The following is a 19,931-nucleotide window of genomic DNA, read 5'->3' as shown; positions in this document are numbered from 1 at the left end:
ATGTGTGTGTTTTGTTCACCTACCTCCCTTTGAAAGACATAAGCTTGGAGCGCAGTCTGCTCAATGCGCATTTATGGGATATAATCACTCTCATAAGGGTTTTGTGTGTTATGATGTTTCTAACCAGCGCTTTCGCATTTCTAGAAATGTGACATTTTTTTATAATCAATTTATGTTTCACTGTGTTTCTCCTGCCATGAATGATATTGCTACTCTTCCCAACTTTTCTATTATGCCTCAATCTATAGAACGTTTTAAACCAGGAAATGTGTATGTTAGAAAACACAAACAACAGGTTATAACCCCCCTTCTCGACCCTGATCCGCCACCTGATCCTGTAGCAGTTGCACCACGACGTTCTGGTAGAGCGTCTCGTGCACCAAATAGATATTCACCAGACAGGTATAATTCCTCACATACCTCTTTGTCTGCATCTCTTTCTAGCATATCTATTCCTACTTGTTACTCACAGGCTGTTAAAGATGTGCGCTGGATAACAGCAATGAATGAGGAACTTCAGGCTCTTCAAGAGAATTTCACATGGGATATTGTCTCTTGTCCTCCTCATATCAAACCCATTGGCTGCAAATGGGTGTATTCTATTAAATTAAATTCTGATGGGTCCCTGAATCGGTACAAGGCTCGATTGGTTGCTTTAGGAAACAAACAGGAATATGGAATTGATTATGATGAGACATTTGCACCGGTAGCCAAAATGACAACTGTTCGCACTGTACTCTCTATAGCTGCTTCAAATGGACGTGAAGAATGCATTTCTTCACGGTGATATTACTGAAGATATTTATATGACTCCTCCTCAAGGTCTATTTTCTTCATCTCATGGTGTGTACAAGCTCAAACGCTCTTTATATGGTTTGAAACAAGCACCTCGAGCATGGTATGAGAAATTTCGTTCCACTCTACTTGGTTTCTCTTTCACTCAAAGTCAGCATGACTCCTCTTTATTTATTCATCGCACATCTACAGGCATTGTTCTACTCCTCTTTATGTTGATGATATGGTTATTACTGGATCTGGCCAGGCATCTATCCAAGAACTTAAACATCAATTGCAAACTGCATTTCATATGAAAGATCTTGGAAACTTGCAGTATTTCCTTGGCCTTGAGGTTCATTCTACCTCAAAGGGTATATTTCTTCATCAACATAAGTATGCGACAGACCTTATTTCTATGGTGGGCCTACAATCAGCTAATCCGGTAGATACTCCTCTTGAGGTTAATGTGAAATATCACCGCGATGAGGGTGATCTATTGCCAGATCCTTTATTGTATCGACAACTTGTGGGTAGTCTTAATTATTTGACAATTACCCGACCTGACATATCATTTGCTGTTCAACAAGTAAGTCAGTTCATGCACTCTCCTCGCCACCTTCACTTAGCCGCAGTCCGTCGCATAATTCGCTATTTGCTAGGTAGCTCTCAACGAGGTCTCTTCTTTCCCATGGGCACAGTTCCCAAATTGATTGCCTATAGTGATGCTGATTGGGCTGGGTGTCCCGACACTCGGCGATCTGTCACCGGTTGGTGCATGTTTCTCGGTTCTTCACTGATATCATGGAAAAGTAAGAAACAAACACGAGTCTCTAAATCATCTACTGAATCAGAGTATCGTGCTATGTCTACTGCTTGTTCTGAGATAATTTGGCTTCGTGGTCTTTTGGCTGAACTTGGATTCCCTCAAACAGAGCCGACGTCTCTCTATGCTGACAATACAAGTGCTATTCAAATTGTTGCAAATCCTGTTTTTCATGAGCGCACCAAACATATTGAAGTAGATTGTCACTCCATCCGTGAGGCCTATGATAATCAGATTATATCCATCCCTCACATCAATACTCAGTTTCAAGTTGCAGACATTCTTACCAAAGCTGTTCCTCGCCCGCGCCATCAGTTTCTAGTTAGCAAATTGATGCTCCTTGACCAGCCGCATCAATTTGAGGGGGGATGTGAATCAGGAAATAATATTAATTTGTAATTATATTTATCAGATTTCTTAAAATAAGTTAGACAAATCAGGATTTGATTTAATCTCTTTAATTTGTAATTATGAGATGTAAATGTGGTAACGATTATATATACGAAGAAATATCAAAGCAAGAGGGACATCAAACCCTAAATTGTGACAATATTTACTCAAATAAATATTAAACGTTTGCAAGATAGTGAAATAGTGAAATGTGCTTAGTTGTGGCTTATTTACATTATCATCATATAACAATAAAACTATAACTACATTATCACAAGTAAAGAAAAAAATTGAGTTTCATAAAAGTAAGTTTAGACGCATTTACTTTGCAAAAAATAAACTTCAATGAAATATTATTTACAATATTTTGACTTTGATATTGATTATTTAAAATGTATTGTTATTTCAAAACAACTGAATATTAATTTTTCTTGATAAGATTAACATGTCATTAATTAGTATCTTAACAAATTTTTAGTTTTGATTGGAAAAAAATCAGTTTTTATTCAATGAATAAGACAGTAAAATAGTAAACAAAAATGTCTCAAAACAGTCATAAATATAATTTCATTTAAATTCATGAAATAAATTAATTTAGGTAAACTTTTGAGACATTTAAATGGAATTATAAACTTTTGAGACATTTAGGTAAACTTTTATGTGTATTTTTGAGACATTTATCATAAATTCATCATTTAAATTTAGGTAAACTTTTGAGATATTTAGGTAAACTTTTGAGACATTCAAAACAGTCATAAATACGGTTTGACGATCCCTATAAATTTTGTTAATAGTCTTCTTATAGTAATTCATTATTAAATATTTATAAAAAAAAATATAATCATATTTAATATCTTAATGATATATAAAAATATGATTCTCGAGTCCCTAAACTTTGACGTTTTAAGTCTTTTATTTTGTTTTGGAATTTTAATCTTTTATTTTCTTAAAATTTATACAATGTTCCTTTTAAAAATAATAATTTTAACTAAAATTATTATTTGTTAATTTGTATATCAAAACTTTAAACCGTCTGCCCTTTATTATAAGTTTCTTTTATCATTTTGTTATATATATTAAGAAAAATAGGTAATATATATATTTAATGTGCTTTTATATAAAATACATTTTTTTTATATATAGATATATCAAATTCTAACTTTTCATCTCTCAATTTTTTCAAACAAAATAGAGCCGAGATGCAAATTATGCATCACTGTAACAATCGCGATTCCAATTATATTGACACTCTATAAATTAATAATCATCTGTAACCCCTTAATAATATATTAAATAAAAACAAAGCAAGTGGAACAAGAACCAAAATATTTGCAAAACAAAGACTAAACTACCTCTTGGGGCATAAATCTTACCCAAAAAAATGTACTAAAACAACAAAATAATATGTAAATGAAAAAAAGGTAGACCAAGATAAATTATAATCTTTCAAGATAATAATTAAATATTATAATCTCTCAAAATAAATTATAAATAATTTAAAAAAATAATAGTAATGAATATATTTAATAATTACAAATATAACAAATATTTATAGACAAACTTTTTTCTAAAGAACTTACATTTATAGAGGGAAGTAGTACTGAAGCGTTAGAGTATATTTTCTTACAAAAGATGGAAGGAGTATTATTTTCTCCATTTAAAAAATGAAAAATATTGTTAATTAGAAGATTTATGGAAGCTAGCTTAACTTAAACAACCATTTAATTATTCATTATTATGTCCAAAAAAAACAAAAACGAGGCATCCACTCCCGTCTTTTTCTCATCGCATCGAAATTCGAAATCCTCTCTCTCTCTCTCTCTCTCTCTCTCTGTCCTCCAAATCACAAATCACAATTCTCGATTCACAGCAAATAGATCTAGACATGCAATTTGTAGCTGATTCGCCATCAAAGAATATCAAATTATAAGCTTTTCAAGGTACAAACCTTATTTTCTTTCTTTTTTTATTCCCCTATCAGCTTCCAGATCTTCAAATCAAACTCCCTTTTTTTTGTTATTGTTGATTATGGTTGTTGTTATTATTTTTAAATACTATATTATAATGTCTATTTTTTATTTTTTGTCCAGAAATCTGCGATCTTATCAGTATGTTGTTTGGTTGCTCTGCAAATTAGAGAACCCGATTATGACAGTAAAAATGTATGTTTTCTCATTTTTTTCTTATCTTTTTGTCTTTTGGGTTTATTTGGTTTTGATATGTTTATTTCATCATAAAAGTAAAAGCTTACATATATGAGAGTTAACTTACGAAGAAATTTTCAGTAAAAAGCTGAGTGGAGAGCCAAAATAATGGATTTTGTCTCTTTGGATTATCTTATTTTATACTAGTATAACTGATTTTGTCAAAAGAATATTTGGATGAACTGATTTAAATTTGGAAAATCCAAAAAGAAATCTACATTGAGATTGCATTTATATGTGAATTAACATCATAAGAACTCTCCAATGCAAAAAGAAAAATGGAGAACAGTTTCAATATTAGCTCACAAGTTCAATGGAGCACTTAAAAGCAGGGTTTTTAGTGCCTGTTTGGGTGAGGGGCTGCAAATTTGATTTTATATTATCTTGATTTTGCTAATTGATTATTTGTAATGTTAGTTTTGCTGAACATTATATTTTTATTGCCCCTTGTTTGTTATCATGAGAAATTTTGGATCTAGATCTTTATTCTTTTACAATAGGATTCTGATGGAACTAAATTTAAATGTCAACTATTGGTTGTTTAATGCTTGACACAGGATTGTTTGAAGTTGTTTTCATGCTTAAAGGTTTATTTTTCTGTCCCTTACCACACACAAGTATCACGTGCTTGACAAGCGTCTTCTGGTATTTGATAGTTTGATGATCATATTTCTGTCTTGAAATATTGCTGTTATAGATGTTTATTTCATTTTATATTAGTTTTATATGTCGGAGGCCTAATAAAAGTTATGGTTGCAAATCTAGTCTTAAGAAGAAATTTGCCCATATGCTATTGATGATTGTAAAGCTGCCAAAAATTTCAAATATTGCATGATGATAGGTGTGTTCAATTTTGAGATACTGTAACAGTGTTCAGATTTGAAAGGTATAATAACACATCTATTTGAAAGGTATAAGAACACATATCCCTTCTGGTTTTGATGAAATCAAAGTTTGATATGTAACTAAGGGATTACACCTCTACAGTTAATGTCTCTAAAATGAACAAGGGGTAGATAATAGATATGTCTGTACTTGTTCATATTAGAGGCAGACTTGCTTTAGAAAAGCTTTTTTTTCCCTGTTAATATAAGCTACAAAGATAGAAATTTCTTCATCTTTCAATCACGAAAACAATATGTCCATACTCCATGGGAAGTTTTGTTAGTGTAAGCTATAGCTACTATTACAGAAAACAGCTAGTATGAAGACAGGTGATTAGTTTATGTAACTTTCTTTTGTTCTCGGCTCCAAGCTAGCTCGTGTTCAATCCTTTGAAATGAGCACAGGATTATATAAAAGACTATTCTATCTCTGACATCAGTTACCTAACCGACAAAGGTATTATGGAACCAATAAGTTTGAAGCAATGGTGGCACAACATAGCTCATAACCCCATGTTAATATTTTCAAAAATTGCTTTTGGGGTTGGGCGGAGCTGCCACTATCTGCCTTAAAAAGCTCCGCCACTGATCACAAATGTTTCTAACAGTAAATGATGGCCATGAGATTTCTTTCTCCAACTTGTATGTTGTCTCACCATTTGGCATCTATTTACCTTTTCAATGTTTCTTCAGATCATTATCAACCATTTTGTGTTATTTACATTTGCAAAGTTCATGCTTACTTCAATTGTATGAATACCCAACTTCTGAACACATGACCATGCTTTATTTTTCCTGAAATTATATCAATCATTTACTTACACAGAAAGAAGAAGAACAATACTTCTATACACTTCCACACACATCACTTTGATTAACATATAATCTATCCTATTCAGGCAATTATCTACATATGCTTAACTGTATCGTTGGCTAAATAAGCTCTATAGTTGGTTAAGCAAAATGAAGTATGGGGCGATGTGAGTAGCATTATTCTCTGGTAAGAAAGTCATCCATGCTACAACTCACAAGTATATGGTGGCCATGAAACGTAAAGCTGCATTTCTTTTTTCCTTTTATGATTCAGAGTACAAAAAAAGTCTGACATCTTATTATGCATTAGCTGCGCAAACATGCACACTAAGCCAGTTCAACAAAGAGAAATACTATAATCAATGTCACACTACTGTATCAGCTAAAAATTTTCATACACTTGAAAGAAAACAATCTGTATGTGAAATATTGAGATTTTTTTCTGTGCAAGTTACTTTACTCTTCTGGTTACTTCTTCCAAGGTTTCAAAACAGCAAGTACTATAATAATGGCGATGAGCAGGATCAATATAATGGCAATCATCATGCATTTCCTTGACTTTTTTTGCAAACTCTTTGCAGTGTGGAGAGCATCGTTACCCATTCTCACATGATCAGTTGTGTTTGTCACCTATTCATTTCAGAATGCCATTTTGACAAGACAAAAAATGATTAGACAATATGAATAAATCAAGGACTTGCATAATCATATTCAACAAACATATACTGTATTTCACAAATATAAATAGCTGATGTGACTATAGATGATAATTTGATTTTGAAAGAAACTGAATCAATAGTTCTTAGATGGAAATGATTTGCACTCAAAATGATTCATAACCAAAAGTTTAATGGGATGACTTCTACAAAATAATTATTTCCTTCCAAAATGATGTTCTAACCAAGTAAAACAATTGCTGATGGTACTAGCCACGTTGGTTTGCTTAAATGGCTTACTATGTGCCAATAACTTTTAAGAACATCAATGGTTCTCACATTGAGTTACTTAAAGTGGACTCAATTTGTGCTTTTTCTTTCCACAACCTTTTTTGGATGTCATATCTTCAATAGAAAACCCTTTTTTCAAACCCTACTTAAAACCCCTCTAAGAATTCTTAACAACCCCAAATGGAACTGCTCTTAGGGCCCCTTCTTTGTGAACTCAACATAAGGTTGCTTAAGTGGGTTGCCTAGATCCACACCATTTTAAAGCAACACATTCTATTTTTACTCTAATGATTAATTCAATAAAAATTTCAAATAGGTCTCTCATTTAAGGTCTTGCAATTTATCGCACATGTTTATTGAGTTGATGAATTATTGCTTTGTTAAAGAACACATTTTCTACTATGGCAAACTTAATAGTGAACAATCGAAAAAGTAGGTTCTTAGATTTATGAACCCTAGAGTTGGTCAAGTAATCTATTTAAGAGGGTCAAACTGTAATTTAAAAATAATTGATTAAATAAAACTTCTCTCATTTGAAGATTTAACTCTCTCAGTTTCTTATTGTAAAACTACTTTCATTTAGTATACTTCCAATATATATATCTTTCATTTGCTTAAATTATTTGAGTTGAGATAGTTTCTATTTCTCAAAAGAAACTAATAACTCTATTTAGAAGAGAGGTAAACATAAGAGATATTGGTGTATCAAACTAATCTCTTCATTGAAAAGTTTTTAAATTATTTAAAATCTATGTTATTATCTAATTATAATTATATAATATATTCAAAAGCAATTAAAAAACAAAATTTCTTTAAATAAAAAACAAAAGAATTATGCTAGGTTCACTCTCTAACACACAATTTCCAAAACTCTTTTATTGATTAAGATTCATACAAGTCTCACTAAATTTATATGACTCACCCACATAATTTAATGAGACTTATAAATTTCAAACAATAGATGAGTATGTTAGAATATGTGTGTTATGTTGCTAACACTTCTCAAAATAAAACGTATATTGATAAGAGAGTCAATGCCTATGAAACAGCGCCCAACTTTTTCCACCCAAAATCACTTATGTAGCACACATCAAGAAAAAACTCAGTTATTATGCCATCCAGAAATATAGAACTAAAACAATTTTATTTTTCCATCTGAAAGTATACTTCCAGACTTGCAAACTTGTGTGGTTTTTTTAGAACGTAGGATGTGTACAGTATGGCCCGTTCACAAAGGGTATGTTGGCCCAATGCCAACCACATCTTGGGCCTTAACAAATAAATTTAGAAAATAAAAACATGTAAAGAGAACCAAACTTAGAGAAAAGAAGATAGTTTCATTAGAAGAAAAAAACAGCAATGAAATATTTGTCAAAAGCAAATGGCAGCAAAACCAGCTTTAAGAATGGTACAAGGAAATAAGAGGCCCTGATAAACTTTTGAAGGCTACAAAGAATATGAATTTCACATTGTCAAACTCAGACACACCAATGTATTAGTAAGTCAGAAAGATAATCACACAACACAAATCAAGTATCATACAAACAACAAAAAGGTCTCAAGAATCCTGCTCTAATATGTTCCGCCGACACCCCAACCAAACCAACATAACTCTTATATATGGACAATGGACAAAGGGACAGACTCAAGCACCATTGTTATTCTTCCAAGGTTTGAGAACACCCACAACTATGATAGCTACTATTATTAACAGTATAATGATGGCAATGCACATCCATTTTCGAGAGTTCTTCTGAAGTTTCTTAGCAGTTTGAAGTGCAGTTGTCCCTCTCTGGACATGATCGACTGCATTGTTGACCTGAACAAGCCTCTCATTAACGCAAATCGAACTAAATATGCGCTGTATTCTACATACAAATATATATATATATTATATGCAGAAAATCAAGGATGCTTAAACGGAAACAAACCTGGCTTTCGATGTTGTCTAAAATTTCTCCTTGAGCATCAACTAAGACTGCCATGTCAAGGTAAATCTGAGAAATAATAAAATAGGATTAGGCATACTCATTAATATTATTATCATTATCATTGTCACTAAAAAAATGTTGAAGACCAAGATCTTCTTGCAAGCAAACCTGATGTAAATCAAGAAGTTTTTTCTCGATTTCTTTCACAGCATCGTGTCTCTCCTGAATTTCTTCTACCGTGTTTACAACCTGCAACAACCCACATTTGATGATTTAAACTTTTACATCAAGAAAATTTTGATTTTCCAAACAAGCAAATGGCAAATCATAACTTTTTTTTTTTGTAATAGCAGATATATTTCAAAATAAAAAATAATCTTTGGACAAACTTCTAATCTTGCATTAGAGCTTTTTTCCTCTACCAAGCAAAAACAAATGAAAAAAGCATGATATTCCTCCTTTATGCTCAAGAAGCAACATGCCAACATTCTCTGGCGACACCAATATCTCGTCTATGAGATGGAAATATGAAAAATCACTTGACTAGATACAGTTATGTTTGAGGAAGAGACAAATTGAATGAGAAGATGCCATAATATAAATCGATAGCTTTTCAAAATTAAAAATTATGGTAAAATAAAGAATCATATATCAAGTACCTGTCCTCGGCCTGCTTCAAGAATTGCCTTCTGGAAGATTTGCTCACTGTTTCCAGTTTCTATCAAGTGGTCGATCGTCTAACATAGTCATTAAACAACCAATTACACCAAAACTCATGTTTAATGGATATCTCATCTCAAGTAACAAATTCATGAATCAAACTCACCTCATCATCTGGCCTAGTTCCCGTGACTGTAGAATCAAGTCAAACGATCACAAAGTTAACAACACAAGGACATTATTACCTTATACTTTTTAAATAACTAGATAAAAAAAACTGCAGTACTACCATAATGCAACACAGTTTAACATTATCAAGGAGCTAAAATGTTCAAACCTGTAATAACTCTTCTCTCCACAACCTCACGATATTCATCTTGTATTCTTTGTCTGAGAGTCTGCAACATACACATTGATGAGATGATAGACATAAACTTGGAAAGACAGCTTCTAGTGTTAGGTGTTTGTGTTTCAGACTAGCATACCTGAAACTCTGTCATGAGATCCCTGAACTTTTTAGTCAAGGCACTGCGATTTCAAGGAAAAGTAGATTTTTCAGCTTACCGTGTTGTTTTATCAAGTATATGTTAATAAAGATATGTACTATAAATTTACTTTGTCATATTCATCCTTGCTCTGTCAATACCAGTTCCCTTCTCACAGCCAGGTTTTTGTCTATTGCTTAGATTCTGCATAAAACATGTCCCGATTAAAAAATTTCTATTCGCATTTGAAATTTATATAAGAAACTAATATATAATAAAACAATATTCAGCCAGCATTGCAGTACTTCTCTGTTGATAGCTTCTATTTTTGCTTTGACCCCATGTGCAGTCTTTCCAACTTCATCAATATCTTTTTCCATTCTCTTCTTGATAGCTGAGAATGATGTAAGAAGTCTATTAGTCATATAAAGAGCATTAAATTTCACCTACACATGATGTCAAAATGGCCAATGCGACATATTCAAAATAAATTAATATGAAATATAAATATTTATTCAACGCGTCAGTGTTACTAGCAAGACAAGACTATAACTTCCTGACAGAACCACTACCAGAAAAATCTTATGAATGATGACACAACTTGAAGTGTTTTCAACTAAAAAATCACAGGCATTGCATAGTAACAATACCTTTCATGGAAGATGCTTTTGTAACAGCTTTTGATTCCTCGTTAGCTTCCTGCAAAATGTGCATTTAGTAACAGTTTTGCATGAGACTTGCTGCTACAAAGTACTATATGATGAAGATAATTGATACCTTTAGCTTTTGAAGTAGTCCAGAGAGCTTTTCAATTTGTTTATCAGCATCTTGAATCTAATAATAAAACAAAACAAAAGAGATCATTAAACTTAGGATATTCAACTGACATACTGAACAAAAACAGATTGAAGCATCAATACTTCTCATTTTCATTATCTCCTAAGACTAACAACATGCTCTTGTCCTATTGTAAAGCAAATATCCACACTATTACAAACTACAAAACACCAAAGGCCAAAAATTAAAAGTGTTTGTTTAATTCTGCGGTGATAAAAACACTGTTGTCAATAGCTGTTTGTTCAAATTCTGCTATGCTATAGCGGCTATTTGACAACACGGGGAAAAAATTGATTATGTAAAATTGATTCTATTTTAAAATGAGTTGAATGTAAATTGATCTAAATACATTCATGTAAAAGTGAGTGGAACAATACATTTGAGAGTAAAAATCAACTCTAGAGGCAAAAACTATGAATTCTAGCTTTAAGTTAGAATCAATTCTGAAGGCAAAATCAACTCTACTCGAGCACGCCTAAACATGTCAAAATCAATTCTACACTTCCAGAATCAATTTTGCCTCATCCAAAATTGAAACTAAACATACACTATGTGTACCTGTTTATTGAAGGTTTCCATTCCCATATCCGAGTTGCTTCTTTGCATTCCCATTTCAATATCACCTTGTCTAAAAGGCTGAGCATTATTAGCCTCACTAACAAATGAATCCTGCAACAACAACAAAAGAAGAAAAGAAAGAAAAAAAAAAACTACCCTTAGACTTTGATCTTAAAGGACAACAATAACTCAATCTAAGTCAAATTAAAAATATATAAAACAAAATAAAGAAAAAACAACAAAATCATCACTAATAAAATGAATTCAAACAACAAAAAATCACATCAATCAAGAAAACTTGATTAGCACAGCAGAGAACATAACCACACAAAATCTAAATAGGGATTACTATGATCTGAGTCAAAGCACACAAGAAAACTTTTCATTCCCAATAGCAATAAAAATGAATTTAACGTTTTAAGGTTCAAAACATAATGATGAGTTCAGATTCGTAGTGTAAAATTCAAAGCTAGAAATTGGACCTCAATTAACATAACATTGAATCACAAAACCAAAAACTATAATATGCCACCTAATAAAAGCATAAAGAGTGTTGAATCTGAAATTACGGAAACGAAAGTGAAAACCCAGTGATCAAAATTGAATTTTGGTGTGAAAAGAGAGAGAATTAGAGATGTCAACTTACAGTGAGAAGGTCGTTCATCCTGTGAAAGATGAATTCGAAGAGAGAGAGAGAGAGAGAGAGAGAGAGGGAGGGAGAGAAAGGAATTTCTGAAGAAGACAGTAAAACGGCAATAATTGGCCGGCGAAACGACAGCGAAGTAAAGCGAGGCAAGGCAACCCACGAACTCTCTCTCTCTCTCACAACAACAATGCCTTTTGTTTTTGGTTTTGTTTCTTGTCTTGTTTTATGTTTCCAAAAAAATTTAAAAAAAATGATTTTGGTTCCTAAAAATTAAATGATATAGTGAGAAAAATTAAGAATCGTTATTTCAACAAGTCAAAAAAAATCATAATTAAAATACCAGTCATATTTACATTTTATTTGTTAGTTAATGGTTTTTATATTCTAAAAGGATGGTTCTGTATTATATAGAAGATCAAATTTATTAAAAATATACTTTATTTGTTGTTTTATGTAGTTTGAAATATTTGCGCACATATTAAAAAATCATTTAATTGATTTATATTTATGTTAAAATATCCTTAATTTTATTATTAAATATTTAAAATATTTATTTTTCAATACAAAAAGCATAGGGTTAATTTGAAATGAGTTATTGATTTGTATTAATCATAGAGACCAAATTTTCACTTTTTAATTAAATTTAAGGATTAAATTATACTTAAAAGAACATTGGAATAATATGTATTGAACGTTAATACACACTAGACAACTCTGCTACACTACACTTGTCAACTTACAAGCCAATATAAAGGAGAGTGAGTTAGCATGACTAGTTTTTTGATGAATATTGAGGGGACAAATATGTCTCAATTTTCCTATTTTGAAGAGTGAAAGCTATATTTTTATTTCTCAAATACAAACTATGTCCTACGTTTTTCTTAGAGACCATGGTATATCTTCACTCTTAAAAATAATAAATATTTATATATATATATATATATACACATATTGTATGATACTAATTTTATGTAAATCATTATTATGTAAAATCTTTTTTACCTTTTCATACATCGAAATATATAATTTTCTAAAGACAAGTATTTGTATGTCTAATCAGTAATTATAAATTAGCACTTTTTTAATAATAAATAGTTTAGGTTAAAGAAAAGAGCCCTACAACCCAATATCATGTTGGTTCGAATAAAAATGAATTCAAATTTTTTAAGTAATGTCTCGAGTTTAAATTTTGTAAATATTAAAAAGTATGGTTAGAATAAAAAACCCTGTTTAATATGGTCATTCAATTTTTGACAAAAAGATTATTTACATGAAATTAATAATTTTTCACACATATAATTTAGTTAAAAGAAAAACGACTTTACTTGACCAGATTTATTATGTAGACTCGTACAATTGTGTGCCGTCGATTTATAATGAAAAATATGGTGAATGAACTATTATTGTGTGATCAAAACACGATGAATAGTTCAATATGAGATACTTTCAAAAAAAATTATAGAAGATTCTTATGAACTAACACTATTTAATTGGGTTGGTAATATGATAAAAATTTATAAATAATTTTTAATAACATTATATATAAGAAATAGTTAAAAGAAAAAGAGTTACTAACTACAATGACAAATTCTATTTTTTTTATAAAGAAAAAACTACTACTACTCATAGTGTCTTTTGGTAGGTTAATTGGCTAACAATAATATGTGTATACCTCAAACTTTTTTACCGTTATTTAATATTTTATTTTTTTTATATTTATTTCTTTCTATCACATCATTAATTTATTATTATTATTTTTTCTCAAGATATATACACCTATGGTACACCAAAACATTTAGAGTGGCCAATGGATAAGTGGACTTAACTTATTGATTAGTCATTAGGCCTATCTTGACCTTTGGAAGCGCCTCTTGACTATTTGTCTATAGATTGTAACCAACAAGTTAGAATCCACAACTATTTAAAAACAAAAATGACCCTGGCTCCATTACTCTCCTAGGGACTCCATGGTTTCCAACCTTTTCTTTTTTTTTTCTTCGGAAAGTTATAGTGTTGAATTTTTTTTAAGGGTTTGTATGATGGTCAAGTAGGAAAAATAAAAGTTATGCTTATACTAGTTATTTGAAGGGTTATAGATAGAATAACCTATTATTTTACGCACATCAAATAGGAAATTGAGTAGTATTTATTAGCGCGCTGTCATCATTTGATTTATTAGTTTGTTTGATGTAATATTGTTATTAATAGGCTAAATTACATTTGTGGTCCTTTAACTTAATTTCAGGTAACGTTTTAGTCCTTTATCTTTTTTTTTTTCCGACTTGGTCCTTTATTCCTAAAAATATCAAATAAAGTATGAAAATATGAGTTTATTTGAAGATTTGCGTTACGAATTTGATGAAATTTGTATTATATTGAAGAATATAATTAATTTTAATGAGTTTTGATTGAATTTTTTTTTTTTTGAATTTTTGTATAAAAAAGGATATCATTGTTGAAATTTTAAAACATAAAATATCAAATTGTCACTTAAAATTAAAATAAAGGACCAAGTCGGGAAAAAAAAAAGATAAAGGACTAAAACTTTACCTGAAGTTAAGTTAAAGGACCACAAATGTAATTTAGCCTTATTAATATTATCTTTAATGTTTATTTAATGATTTAAGTGCATGCATCGTCTCTATATAAGAATAAATAATTTTAATTTATATGGATTTTTGGATCTATATAACTTACAACGTAATTTAAAGAATCATTTAAATATTATACATATCTGTATTCATAATAAGTTTCGATAATAAAAAAGTGTTATTTACTATCGTATCTACGTGAATAAGTATAATTTGTGTTTCTCTTATTATTAGTATTGATGTAATTCTCCCTAATAAATGTTCTTTCATTATTGCATGAAGAAATAATTGATAATAATTTGTCTTAAGAAAAATATTGTAGTCTTCCTTTATTTATTACACAAAAAGATTAACTCACAAATGAAAGAAGTTGTTACAAGATAAGTTTATAGTTTATGTTATGGTTTTGTGATATATACATTATAAAACTAAATTGTTGAAGTTACTTTTTTTATGAATATACTTTTGTATAGAGCTATGGAGGCATATCTTTTTTCTAGTGGTGTCAGAATGAAGGCTAAATGATTGAGGGTGGGTATTATGTCATGAAACATATGCTCAATATTATCACGTTGGTTTAGATTTTTAATGTTTCTACACGATTTTTGGATGAAGAGTTATATGATGTTCAGTTAGAGTGAGAAATTGATTTTCTTGAGTCTTATAGTGCTATTAATTCTTAGTATAGTATTTTTAAATTGATTTTGTTGGATTGCAATTAAAGCCAATTTTGGTAGATAATTGCTACGCGTGCTCTATTAGTGACGGTGATAGTTGGCATTTGAGTTTTTAGTTTATTATTTTAAATGTTCATAGGATAAGTTTACAATTGTACTAGTGTTTCAAAATATTAGTATGTTATTTTGTTATTATTGAATTTGTGTGTTATTGGTTTTTCATTGTCATTTATGTTTAAAAATAATGTAAAATTATGAAATTACCCTAGTTACACTTTATGACTATTTTTGTTAATTAAGTAAAAGGTGGGCAAAACATTAAAGTTATTATTGAGATCCCAATAAAATTGGTACCAACAATCATCTGCAGCAAGTCTCAATATTAATCATAAAAAGAAAGAGAATACAAAAGATGGGTAGTCTCTGCACTTCCAAAGATGACGTTGGGGGTAGTCTCTGCACTACATCATCCCTTTATGCTGACGTCAGCACTTCAAGTCTTCACCTTGTTTGGACTGTTTGCTCCATTTAAAACGAACTTACTTGATGGTTAATCTCTAATATATTTAAGTAGGGATCTCTTAAATCCATACCATTATAAATTATAATTCATTTTAAAGATAAAATCAATTTCAATCAACTTCATCCAAACATACTAAAATAAATTTTATTTATTTGAAATTACTTTTAGTTATTCTTCCCATAAAATCAAATACACAAATCAAAATAAAAGACAATCAAATCAAACTTATCATAAAAAAATGGTCTAATAATATATAAAAGTAAATTCTAACATAGGAATTTTCTTATCTATAAATATGAGCGAGTATTAGTACAAAAACAATTATTAGTTCTAAGATGCCAAAAGTTAATTGGATAAGAGAAATTAGAAACAACCAAAGTAAGATGAGTTACATAATTAAAGATTTTGCCAACTTTTGTGAGATGCAATCTAATGGGCAACCACAACAATAGACAAACTTAACAAATAAATTGTCTTGAATTCTATAGTAAATAGTAAAACAACCAAAATTGCACCATTCTTATCACTAAAAATTGTGTCTTCCCTAACATGATCACAAGGAGAACCTTTAGCAATTAACTTTATTCCAATCGCATGTGTGAAAGATCTGCCTCAAATAGATTATTTTATGTAAAGCTTAAGACTAGTACAATGGTAGTAAGGACAATGATTGAGTTATTCTGATATTGAGTCAATGTGGAGAATTGTGAATATGTGCATCAAATCTTCTAACTAAAGTCACAACAAGAATACATGGTTTTTGTGAGGGTCAAAAACCCTCACAAAGGAGGAAAAACAGCCACAAAGTACGCATTTGTGGCGGCCTTAGGCAGCCACAAATAAGGTAGTCACAAACCTTTGTGGCGGCCAAAACGGCCACAAAGTGTGAAAAATTCGTTGTCTTTTGTGATGGCAAAAGCCGTCACAAACGCCTGCTTTTGTGAGGGCATAGGCCACCATAAATGTCTCATTTTGTGAGGGCTTAGACCGCCACAAAGGTTAAAGTTGATTTTTAAAATTAAGCTTTTGTGGAGGCCCAGACCGCCACAAATGCTTCTTTTTGTGAGGGTTTAGGCCGCCACAAATGATGTTCCAAATTAAAAAATAAATATTTTGTGAGGGCTTAGACCACCACAAAATATTAACTTTATCAAAAAATTATTTTATTAAATTCAAAATTAATACTACAAAATAATATTATATATAATAAATTAATATGAATATAAATGTAAAATTTAAATTAAAATTACAATATTATAATATAATTTAAATTTAAATTAAATTTAAATTTAATATGTTATATATAATAAACTAATATCAATATAAATTAAAAATTTTAATTAAAAATATAATATTCAATTTAATTATCCTTTAAATTAAATTTAAAATATAATATTTAAATTATAATTATAATTAAAGATTAATTTAAATTAAATTGAAATAAAAATTGAATTTAAAAATTAAAATAACTATTATATATAAAAAATATAATATTATATTAATTAAAGTAATTACTACCAAACCAAATAAAATATTCCAAAATTAATAAATCATGTCTTACAAACCAAAAATTAAATACACAATAATTAACTAGGACAAGATAAATGTGTTCATACAAACCAAAAATAAAATTATGAAATTATTCAAATACATCAATTCTCATATTAATTCCTCTGATCAGCTCCACTTCCACCATCATTATTTGTTGGAATGTTACCCAACGACAGAAGTCCCTCAAAAGTATTATTAATTTGTGTTGGAGGAGACATCATGGTTTGAAATTGGATTTCATCTTCAATTACACCACCACTAGTCGAAGGAGGAGCCATAACTGGTTGAAGTTGATTTAAATCTCGTCTCATCAAGCAAGCTGTTGGCATAGTTGGTCAATATGCAGTTTGATCTGGTTGAGGTTGAGGAAGTTGATGTGAAGATGACGGAACATAATAAATTATTATCAAGACTATAATTATATAAACCGAAATAAAATTTTAAATGATGTTTAATGAAATTTTTCATAAAATAACTCCTTATATATAAACAAAAGTAGAGACTGTTAAAGTATATAAATTTTTTGTACTAACTCAACTACAACTTTTTTTAATAACTAACAAAAAATATTAATATCATCAATTTTAATAATATTTTTTTTTTAAAATAGTTATATTGAAATCAATAAATTTTACATGTGTTTCAAATTTTTATTTATCATCGTAATAATTCTTCTGATCAACTCCACTCTCTCCATCATTATTTACTGGAATGTTACCCGACGATATAAATGCACTCTTATTTCATCTTCACTCTTAAACCGTCTACATCGACATAAACAACATGAACATCTCATCCCCCTTCATCTTCGACAAATTTCTGCACTCTCGCAAAATTGAGAATGTCTTCAACCGTGTGTGTGTGTGTATATATATATATATAAATTTATAATAACACATATTTTACTAATCTATATTTTAAAACTAATATAAATATATTTATAATATCACATATGTTACTAATCTATATTTAAATTGTATAAAATACTAACTTGATGTCGGGTAGTGTCTGATTTGAAGTTTTCACAGGGCTGAGAACTCTTCGAAGTAAACACAATATCACCATTGTCAAAATAAAAATTCAATAATATTCATTAAATAAATAACTTCAAATCAAAAAAATCTATATTTTAAAAATAATATAAATATATTTATAATATCACATATTTTACTAATCTATATTTAAATTGTATAAAATACTAACTTGATGTCGGGTAGTGTCTGATTTGAAGTTTTCACAGGGCTGAGAACTCTTCGAAGTAAACACAATATAACCACTGTCAAAATAAAAATTAAATAATATTAATTAAATAAATAACTTCAAATCAAAAATAAAATTAAAAAACTAAATATATAATATAAACTTACCAAACTTCAAGATAGTAAAGAAAAAGCTTGGAGAAATAATTTTTGTAGAGAGAAAGTGGAGAGAAAATTTAGAAAGAAGGTTTAGAGAGAAGGTAGAAGTGAAAATGATAAGAGGAGTGAAGTGAAATTTATAGAAAATGGTTGATCCTTTGTGGCGGCCAAAGCAGCCACAAAATCCAATGGTACAATGGAAATTTGTGACGGCTTTAACGGTCAGAAAATAAGGCGAAAATAAGGCATTTGTGGTGGCCTCGGCGGCCACAAAGTGCAACAGGAAAATGGGAATTTGTGGCGGCCTTTACGCCACAAAGTGCAGCGGATCAATGCTTTTGTGGCGGCCTTTACCGTCACAAATGGTTGATTTTGTGGCTGAAAAAGCCCTCACAAAGGACTTAAATTTTAGCTGGATTTTGTGGCGGCCTAAGCCCTCACAAAATAACAACGTTGTGATTTTGTGAGGGCTTAGGCAGCCACAAAATTCAACTAAATTTTAAGTCTTTTGTGAGGGGTTTTTCAGTCACAAATAAACACCAATTTGATTGTTTGCATTTGTGAGGGCCAGTGGCGGAGCTTGACTAAATAGTTTGGAGTGGCCGACATAAAATTACAATATGTATAAAGCAAATAATATTTATTATATAGCAAAAAATTAAGTTATAAAAAACATAATTAACTTGAAATCATCAATAATAGACTGAGAACTGATACTTGCAGCTAAATTTAAAGAGTTGAATTCTAAAACATGCATCCATTATTTATGTTTCTTTATTCTAAATCAGCAAAATTAGCAATTTAGAAAACAAATTTAGGAAACAAAATCAGCAAACAGACAACCATCATTCTAAATATTTCAAATATCTTGTTCAATAAACATAGCAACAACAATTTAAATTAACCAATTTAGCAACAACCATTTAGTCATCATTCTAATCGAGCAGCCAACAATTTAACAAATTATTCTAAAATCAACAATTTAACAATTTAACAATCTAGCCTTCATTCTAAAGCGGCCAACAATTTAACAAATCATTCTAAAATCAGCAACTTAGCAGTTAAACAATTTAGCCATCATTCTAAATAGGCATCCAATAATTTAGCAAATCATTCTAAAAAGACAACCAACACTTTAGCAATTTAACACTTTAACAAATAAGCAAACACCTTGTATGCAACAACACTTTAGCAATTTAACACTTTAGCAAATCAGCAAACACCTTGTATGCAACAACACTTTAGCAATTTAGCAAAAGCACAAACACCTTGTAAC

At 30.0% G+C, this 19,931-nt stretch overlaps 1 protein-coding gene and 1 long non-coding RNA gene across 3 annotated transcripts; one reads left to right on the top strand and one right to left on the bottom strand.

The window, feature by feature from the left end:
* Nucleotides 1-3,774: 3,774 nt before the first annotated feature.
* Nucleotides 3,775-5,820, top strand: LOC105852444 (uncharacterized). The gene is made up of 3 exons (XR_012162251.1): nucleotides 3,775-3,930; nucleotides 4,081-4,152; nucleotides 4,752-5,820. It is a non-coding gene; the product is annotated as an uncharacterized lncRNA (long non-coding RNA).
* Nucleotides 5,821-6,160: 340 nt separating this feature from the next.
* On the bottom strand, nucleotides 6,161-12,182 carry LOC101502691 (syntaxin-132-like). Of its 2 annotated transcripts, none has more exons than XM_027331272.2 (13): nucleotides 11,956-12,134; nucleotides 11,310-11,420; nucleotides 10,692-10,748; nucleotides 10,565-10,613; nucleotides 10,220-10,308; nucleotides 10,045-10,118; nucleotides 9,915-9,957; nucleotides 9,767-9,827; nucleotides 9,596-9,621; nucleotides 9,429-9,506; nucleotides 8,938-9,018; nucleotides 8,770-8,835; nucleotides 6,161-6,521 (listed from the first exon to the last, which is right to left on the bottom strand). In XM_027331272.2, the coding sequence occupies exons 1-13, from the start codon at nucleotides 11,971-11,973 to the stop codon at nucleotides 6,360-6,362; spliced, it is 915 nt and encodes a 304-aa protein (XP_027187073.1). In that variant the 5' UTR covers nucleotides 11,974-12,134; the 3' UTR covers nucleotides 6,161-6,359. The 2 variants fall into 2 exon arrangements, with proteins under 2 accessions (XP_027187073.1, XP_004487393.1); XM_004487336.4 differs by lacking the exon at nucleotides 6,161-6,521 and adding an exon at nucleotides 8,156-8,657 and having other exon boundaries at nucleotides 11,956-12,182.
* Nucleotides 12,183-19,931: the final 7,749 nt, after the last annotated feature.

This window comes from Cicer arietinum, chromosome 1 (genome assembly GCF_000331145.2).
Source record: "Cicer arietinum cultivar CDC Frontier isolate Library 1 chromosome 1, Cicar.CDCFrontier_v2.0, whole genome shotgun sequence".
Lineage (NCBI taxonomy): Eukaryota > Viridiplantae > Streptophyta > Magnoliopsida > Fabales > Fabaceae > Cicer > Cicer arietinum.
This window is presented reverse-complemented; position numbering and strand designations above follow the sequence as displayed.

Coding starts and splice junctions, on each gene's coding strand:
- LOC101502691 (XM_004487336.4), bottom strand. Junction 9,958..10,044: donor GCAAGGATGAATATGACAAA/GTAAATTTATAG, acceptor TTGAAATCGCAG/TGCCTTGACTAAAAAGTTCA. Junction 9,507..9,595: donor GAACTAGGCCAGATGATGAG/GTGAGTTTGATT, acceptor TGACTATGTTAG/ACGATCGACCACTTGATAGA.